Source organism: Hemibagrus wyckioides, linkage group LG05 (assembly GCF_019097595.1).
Source record: "Hemibagrus wyckioides isolate EC202008001 linkage group LG05, SWU_Hwy_1.0, whole genome shotgun sequence".
NCBI lineage: Eukaryota > Metazoa > Chordata > Actinopteri > Siluriformes > Bagridae > Hemibagrus > Hemibagrus wyckioides.
In genome coordinates this window covers 3573206-3581758 of record NC_080714.1, presented here as the reverse complement: position 1 = coordinate 3581758, position 8553 = coordinate 3573206, and the positions used below count along the sequence as shown (strand labels likewise).

The 8553-nt window shown below is 44.4% G+C and overlaps 1 protein-coding gene across 4 annotated transcripts in view; it reads left to right on the top strand.

Annotated features, from left to right (window-relative positions):
• ogdha (oxoglutarate dehydrogenase a) overlaps nucleotides 1-7745 on the top strand; it is a 30106-nt gene extending 22361 nt beyond the window's left edge. For all 4 annotated transcript variants that reach the window (XM_058388981.1, XM_058388980.1, XM_058388983.1 and 1 more), the window contains 15 exons: nucleotides 103-282; nucleotides 423-551; nucleotides 749-928; nucleotides 1017-1169; nucleotides 1303-1405; nucleotides 1645-1773; nucleotides 1959-2109; nucleotides 2227-2354; nucleotides 2478-2656; nucleotides 2944-3015; nucleotides 3262-3387; nucleotides 3472-3544; nucleotides 3912-4075; nucleotides 4355-4509; nucleotides 6166-7745. In XM_058388981.1, coding sequence (XP_058244964.1) covers nucleotides 103-282; nucleotides 423-551; nucleotides 749-928; nucleotides 1017-1169; nucleotides 1303-1405; nucleotides 1645-1773; nucleotides 1959-2109; nucleotides 2227-2354; nucleotides 2478-2656; nucleotides 2944-3015; nucleotides 3262-3387; nucleotides 3472-3544; nucleotides 3912-4075; nucleotides 4355-4509; nucleotides 6166-6286 — 2043 coding nt within the window. In that variant the 3' untranslated portion in view covers nucleotides 6287-7745. The remainder of the gene's footprint in view (nucleotides 1-102; nucleotides 283-422; nucleotides 552-748; nucleotides 929-1016; nucleotides 1170-1302; nucleotides 1406-1644; nucleotides 1774-1958; nucleotides 2110-2226; nucleotides 2355-2477; nucleotides 2657-2943; nucleotides 3016-3261; nucleotides 3388-3471; nucleotides 3545-3911; nucleotides 4076-4354; nucleotides 4510-6165) is intronic.
• Nucleotides 7746-8553: the final 808 nt, after the last annotated feature.

The following is an 8553-nucleotide window of genomic DNA, read 5'->3' as shown; positions in this document are numbered from 1 at the left end:
CGTTGCTATAGTAACCACTTGTCAAGCAGGACTTGTGCAATGGAGGATGGTGGATTCAGAGAAGTATATATTTAGCTATAAACGTGTCTGTGTGTGTTTCAGGGTTCAGGTGATGTGAAGTACCACTTGGGCATGTACCACAGGAGGATAAACCGCGTGACGGACAGGAACATCACTCTGTCTCTGGTGGCCAACCCGTCTCACCTGGAAGCCGTGAACCCGGTGGTCCAGGGCAAAACCAAGGCCGAGCAGTTCTACTGCGGTGACACCGAGGGCAACCGGGTCAGTCTCTCTCACACACACACACACACACGAGTTAAATAATTAAGTGTGTGTCGCAATCTTTTCTTGGTATGTTTACACTGTGTTTTATGTAACAGACCTGTATTGCAATGCTGGGGGGTGTGTGTGTGTGTGTTTAGGTAATGTCCATCCTGCTCCACGGAGATGCTGCTTTCGCCGGCCAGGGCATCGTCTACGAAACCTGCCATCTGAGCGACCTGCCGTCTTACACTACACACGGCACAGTGCACGTGGTCGTCAACAACCAGGTACACACACACACACACACGCTCTGTCTCATTCATACACACTTGCTCTGTCTCGCTCACACACGCTCGTTCACCCTGTTGTCTATATAAATACACACACACACCTTTAACCCTTGCATGTTAAGCATATTTATACACCCGTATTAACAAATAATCCTGTGCAAAAAAAATGATTTTCTTCCTCCTGTCTGTGTAAGATTGGCTTCACCACTGATCCCCGTATGGCCCGCTCGTCCCCGTACCCCACCGATGTAGCGCGAGTGGTGAACGCGCCAATCTTCCACGTTAACGCAGACGACCCAGAGGCCGTCATGTACGTGTGTAACGTCGCCGCCGAATGGAGAGCCACCTTCCACAAAGATGTAGTGGTTGACCTGGTGAGTGTCTTTCCATAGTTATAACTGTTATAATATTATATTATCAAATGTAAGGTTATGGACGTGTGTGTGTCCTCTGTCCCTGTAGGTGTGTTACCGGCGTAACGGCCATAACGAGATGGACGAGCCCATGTTCACACAGCCGCTCATGTACAAGCAGATCAAGAAGCAGAAGCCTGTGCTGCAGAAATACGCAGAGAAACTCATCGCAGAGGGAGCCGTCACACGCCAGGAGTATGAGGTCAGGATACGGACACACACACACACACACACACACACACACACAAGCTAAGGTCTGGTTCAAATTATCTGTTCAAGTGCCTGTTTTTAGGAGGAGTTGAAAATAATAAGCACTGAAGTGTGTGTGTGTGTAGGAGGAGATTGCCAAATACGACAAGATATGTGAGGAGGCTTACGCTCGCTCCAAGGATGAGAAAATCCTCCACATCAAACACTGGCTGGATTCCCCTTGGCCTGGTGGGTGGGGTTGTGTGTGTGTGTGTGTGTGTGTGTGTGTGTGTGTGTACAAGCTTGAGGTGTGTACTTGCTTGTGTTTGTGTGTATGTACTTGTCTGTGTGCTGGATTAAGTTTGTGTGTGTGTATGAAGTTGTATGTGTGCTTGTGTGACATTTTGTTTGTATTAATATCTTCAAGTTGATCTCTGTAGTGTTAGACATCAACAGTTGACATCTTGTGTGTGTGTGTGTGTGTGTAGGTTTTTTCACACTGGACGGCCAGCCCAAAAGCATGACCTGTCCATCTACAGGATTGACTGAGGAGGAACTTGCACATATTGGTCAGGTGGCATCATCAGTCCCTGTGGAAGACTTCACCATTCACGGGGGTGTGTATACACACACATACTCAAACTCACTCTCTCACACACATGCATAAACACACACATACTCACATTCTCTCTCTCTCTCTCACACACACACGGACACACACACAATCTGACACTCTGCAGCAATCTACATTTAATCCTCTCTCTCTCTCTCTCTCCCTCCCTCTCTCCTCTGTGTGTGTCAGGTCTGAGTCGGATCCTGAAGGGTCGTGGTGAGATGATCCGGAACCGGATGGTGGACTGGGCTCTGGGAGAGTACATGGCCTTTGGTTCTCTGCTGAAAGAGGGCATCCACGTGCGCCTCAGTGGCCAGGATGTGGAGAGAGGAACCTTCAGGTGCCCTGGGATATTTTTAGCATCAGTTCCCTAATCTGGCTTTTTAATATTGAAATTTTTAATATTGAATATTTAATCATGAAATCTCATCTTCACCACTGGTCATCTCCTCCACAGCCACCGTCACCACGTCCTTCATGACCAGAACGTGGATAAGAGGACGTGTATCCCCATGAACCACGTCGCCCCGAACCAGGCTCCTTACACCGTGTGTAACAGCTCACTCTCGGAGTACGGAGTGCTGGGTGTGTATGCACACACACACACACTCATTTCATACTAACATCTGGCCGTGCTGCTAACACACCCTTCCTGTTCCTACTTTTTTTCTTTTCTTTTTTTTTCTTGCTTCCTTTTCCTGCTCTCAGGTTTCGAGTTGGGGTTTGCCATGGCCAGTCCTAACGCTCTGGTTCTGTGGGAGGCCCAGTTTGGAGACTTCCACAACACAGCCCAGTGCATCATCGACCAGTTCATCTGTTCCGGACAGGCCAAGTGGGTCCGTCAGAACGGCATAGTGCTGCTGCTGCCACATGGCATGGAGGGCATGGTGAGGCTACATTACCCACAATTCACCTGCACATGCTAGCGTCATCCCCTCCACTCTCCATAAAATTAGGTTCTATGACAGGAAAGCCTTCCTGAAAGATTGAGCTGTTATAAAGCACTGAAACTGGAGACTCCTTCCATAATAATGTCATTAAAACTGAGCACCATGTCCATGTCTGTGCAATACAGCATTTAAACAGTTACTTCAAGTGTAGAAACCAACACGAGCTAATACTGATGCACTGTTTAATTCTCTCTCTCTCTCTCTCTCTCTCTCTCTCTCTCTAGGGTCCCGAGCACTCATCAGCTCGCCCCGAGCGCTTCCTCCAAATGTGCAACGACGATCCTGATGTTTTCCCTGTAAGACAGATGTTTTTGTGTTTATTTTGTTCCAGCGGTTATCAGTCTCTTTACCTGTAGACATGTACTGATCAACATTATCACCTGTTTTTTATTTTAATACAGATGGGAAGGTCAGCAGAGATTATCTGTGTGTCCATCTTTCTAGTATTATTTAAACCACCTTGCTGTGCTGGTAAAGCTCATGAAGGCTTCATGAGGACCAGAGTTCTGTACATAAATTTCTGCCACGTTCTGATTCTGTAGAAAATCACAGAGGACTTCGGGGTGCAGCAGCTGTACGACTGTAACTGGATCGTGGTGAACTGCTCCACTCCGGCCAACTACTTCCACGTGCTGAGGAGGCAAATCCTGCAGCCCTTCAGGAAGCCTGTGAGTTTACTAACAATACTGGAACACGCACAGGCAGACACACACACACCCTGATTAACCTGTGGCTCATTCTCTCTCCTGCAGCTCATCGTTTTCACTCCCAAATCTCTTCTGCGCCACCCAGAGGCCAAGTCCAGCTTTGACCTGATGCTGCCTGGTCAGTCATGTGATCAGATTCCATGCATATATTTTATTCAAACTCCATTTCAAGCTCATTTTAGATTCCTTTTTCCACTCTGAAGCCTGTACCTGCTCCTCAGTCTGTATTATCTTATCTTGTCCGACTGTCCCTTGTCTGTCCTCTGTCTACGTCTGCCTGTCTGTCTCCTGCCTCTGTCTATCTGTTTATCTTTCCATCTGGGTGTTATCTGTGCATCTGTTTCTCTCCATAACTGTCTATCTATCTGTGTGTCTTTCATGTCTGTCTGTCTGTCTGTTTGCCTGTCTGTCTTGAGTTTATAAATAATCTTGACTCGACCTGACAAAATGAGTAGTTATAGTGACATTTGTTTGTGTGTGTGTAGGGACACATTTCCTGCGTGTCATCCCAGACGAAGGTCCTGCAGCCCAGAACCCAGCCGCAGTGAAGCGTCTGCTCTTCTGCACAGGGAAGGTTTACTACGAGCTCACACGTGAACGCAAAGCTCGCGATATGGAGGGTGACGTGGCCATCGCACGCATTGAGCAGGTAACACGCGCGCGCACACACACACACAAAGCAAACACACTCACGATATGCACCATATAAATGATTTATTGATGATATTTAATACTATATTTATAGTTAGTTTTAATTCTACGAAGCTGATTTGTGGAAATTCTGGACTTTCAGGCAACGCCAGGGTTTGCTAGAAGGTTTTTCGTAAATTTATATATCGTCATTGAATGCAATGCGTATATAGGAGGCGTATATGCAGAAGATGAAGTAACCGTGGTGATCTCTGACTCCTCCTCCCCATCCCCGCAGCTCTCTCCATTCCCCTTCGACCTGGTGAAGGCCGAGACGGAGAAATACCCCAACGCTGACCTGGTGTGGTGTCAGGAGGAGCACAAGAACCAGGGCTACTATGACTATGTGAAGCCTCGCATGCGCACTACCATCAACCGCGTCAAACCTGTTTGGTAAACACGCACACGGACACACCCTCTGCTCCCTCGTTACACTAGACAAGTTTCATATAAATGGACGTCAAACTAGGCCATCAGGATTTTTTTTTTTTTATATATATATATATATATATAAATTGTCCTTGATTTTTATGATTTTGACACATTCCACGGCAGAGATGTACCGTTTCTATAGCAACAGAAAGACGTAGTCCGAGCCGTCTGTTATCTGCGGTTACCAATCATTAACCAAACACGCCACGTCAAGTACTTCAGCAAGGTTTAAAGTGCACGCAGTTGAGTTTATCCTGAGTTGATAAATCCAGATAATGATAATACAACCTGCCTTTTTAATGCACTCTCAGATCGATGACAAATCAAACCCACATTCCCTTTCAGATTACGCTCGAGGTCTAGGACTTAAACAGTACAGAAAATATCCTTCAGTCATAGAAAGTAGAAAAAGAAATTCCTGTTGCAGTTTTTTATCGGAGTATTTAATGTGTTGTGTTTTTCATTTATTCACACACAGCCCTGAAGTACAAGCCGACAAGATCTAAAATTAGGATTAAAAACCTTTTCTAATCCCTAATCCTGTAGAAGTTAGAGTTAGGGATGTCTGTGCTGTGATTTGAAACCCAACAAGCTTCTGAGTCGTGACCAGTTTCTGGGCGGGTGTGGCGCGGGCGTGGCACGTCACGTAAGCTGGTGTATGTGGAAGAGGCAGACAGCACTTACCTCAGTGTGTGTTACTCTGCAGTTTCAGAAGATGCGTTCGACTCGTTATACACGTCTCGAAGGAGGCACGTGACGGCCGTGACCATCCCTGATTGTGACCAGTTGTGGGGAGGAAGAGCGCAACAATCATAAAGAAATTGGAACAAAATAATAATAATAATAATAATAATAATAATAATAATAATAATAATAATAATAATAATAATTATTATTATTATTATTATTATTATTATTATTATTATTATTATTATTAAATGAGGCAGCACAGTGGCTTAGTGGTTAGCACTGTTGCCTCACAGCAAGGAGGTCATGGGTTCGAATCCCGGGTTTGAACAGAGAGGGGCCTTTCTGTGTAGAGTCTGCATGTTCTCCCCGTGCCTGTGTGGGTTTACTCCGGGTACTCCAGTTTCCTCCCACAGTCCAAAAACATGTACATTAGGTTGATTGGTAATTCTAAATTGTGTGTGTGTGGTTGTCTGTCTATATGTGTGGCCCTGTGATGGACTGGTGACCTGTCCAGGGTGTACCCCTGCCTTTCTTTCGCCCAACGTGTGCTGGGATAGGCTCCAGCAGATCCCCGTGACCCTAATTAGGAATAAAGCCAGTATAGATTATTAAACTATAAACAGGCTAGAAAAAACGATTTGGTCTCTGTGTTAAGCATTCTGAACACGTGTCAGGGTAAGGCTCAAATACCAAAGCTCCCACTTAAGAACTGACACTGGATCATCTGAAAACATTAATAAATACACAGCTGGAACGAATCCCAAACGACTTCCTGTTTGCTGTACATGCTCACTACAAAAGGTGCAACACAATAGTGTTCTAGGACACTGCACACGTCACTCATCACGTTTAGGACGTATGCATGTTTAATTAAAAGCTTCATATGGCATACTGGTGTGTGTGTGTGTGTGTGTGTGTGTGTGTTAGGTATGCTGGACGTGAACCTGCCGCTGCTCCGGCCACCGGCAGCAAGAACTCTCACCTCCTGGAGCTGAAGCGCTTCCTGGACACCGCCTTCAACCTGGACGCCTTCAAAGATCACGTCTAATTGCGCATCAGACAAAAATGCGGTTATACCGGGGGGAAAAAAACGTGTCCTGTCAGGTCTCATTACTGCGCCAAAAACACTGCTTTCTCCAGCTTATGCATCAGTTGATACACACACACTTTCATCTGTCTCTCTCACACACAACAAAGCAGCAAAATGGTAGTTCTCTGAAAGCACTGAGCACACTTCTTTCCATCCTACGCACACACATGCGCGCACACACACACACACACACACACACACACTACTCATTACTCATTAGAATTCTGGATTTCTTGTTAGACCGTTTCTTGTTCCTTTTAATTCCAGACATGTTCCTCTGGGGAAAAACGCCACAACTAAACAGCACAAGTGTTACATGCTCACGGCTAACACTAGTGTGACCGATACAGATAACCAAAGCACATCAAGTGACCGGTTTCAGATTTGTTTAAAAAAAAAAAAAAAGTGGAGGCTCTGGTGGCTTTTTATTCATTAGAGGAGTTTGTTTTGGGTTTAAATGCTTATTTTCCTCCCTTCAGCTTTTATACACGTATCCGTGATAATCGATGTCACGCCGGCTTTGAGACTTTGCGAGAGCGTTATGTACGTGATCATGATGGAAAGAAGGAAGAAAAGTGGTCATGTGTGTTCATCACACCTAAAAAAAAATATATATATATATGTCAGATATCAGACCTGTGTATCCCTCTGACCTCCAGATTCCTGTACAAACCTGTAAATTGCTCTTTGCTGCTTTTTTTTTTGTGCTTTCGCCAGGCTACTGACACCCAAATGTTATCGAGAGAATGATTTCCCTTGGAAAGGCTTTAACTACTATTTTATTTCGTTCTTTTGTGGTTTTATTTCTGCTTCATCGCCCCATCACACATGTACATAATCCGATCGTCTGAATGTGGTCTGTCAGTTGGTGATGCTGCGCAACAGAACAGGACACGTTTCCTGACGGTTCTTTTCGAGTTGTACGATTGTATTTATATGGATATATCCGCACAAAACCAGAGGAGGCTCCTGACCCGTGGTTCGAAAGAGATTAATCCAATAATCTTTGGATTAATCTAAATTAATCCAAATGCAGAAGCAGGAACTAAAAATATACATATAATATATATGTATATGACGTCTCGCCCGAACCCGGTCGTCCCGAGCCGCCTCGTTCCCGTCTGAGCGTGTTCTCTCAGGTGCGCACACTAAAACCCTGAAATTTAAAATAACAATACAAAACAAGAAACTTCCGCCTGCTGCAAACTACACATCGTCTGCTCCTCTTCTGCCACACCCATGTGCCAAAAATGACCACAACCCCAAAAGAAATCCCGGTGATCGGACCGGCTGAAGAATGCCGGAGGAAACGCACGCCTGGCGTTTCGAGGAAGCAGATGATTTTATTTATTTTTATTTTAGAGAATTTGAAATCCTGTCCTTGTTTATCTTCATTCAATAAACACATGTTCTCAGATCTGTGGAAATCTGGTTTTTATTATTACTCTGTGATTTATTTTCAATTTGAGATGATGTGGTCACTTCCAGAAGTATTGGCACCCGTGAGGAAAATAGGCATTGGAAAATTTCTTGAAAACTGAATGATCGTGTTTAAAGAAAGAAACCAACTGCTCTCAGTCTTCAGACTTCGGGAGTCTGTTGTTGAGGCAAAGGATTGGATGGAGGATTTAGGCCCATGAGCATTGCACGGTGAGGAGGATGGAGCAGTTTTTGGTGGGTTTCATGTTTCTGTTCTTGAACTTCTTAAGATGTTTGGAAGTGTTACGTAAATTAGAACAACTTGTGAAGTGATTAAACTTCAACACAAAGCATCATTAGAACTACGGATAAAATGGTTTTGTGGTCAGATGAGACCGAGCTCGCACCTTTTGGCTACATATTGATGTTTGAAGAAGATAAAAAGTGGACTCGAACAAAAATATAAACATGGACCAAATTTCCTTACTGAAGCTCATTCTTTAAATTAAAAAAAATATCTATCTATCTATCTATCTATCTATCTATCCATCTATATATATATATAAATAATGTGTTATTTTCTTTGTTAAATAACACTAAAGAAAAGTTTATTTGTTTTAAACGATGGTGTATTTGTGCTGTACTGTACTCAGCTGTACTGACCTCGGCCTGATAGAACACCTTTGGGATGAATCAGAGTGGAGACTGTGAGCCAGACCTTCTCATCCAACATCAGTGTCTGACCTCACAAATGCTCTTCTAGAGGAATGGACAAAAATTCCCATAAACACACTCCTAAACCTTGT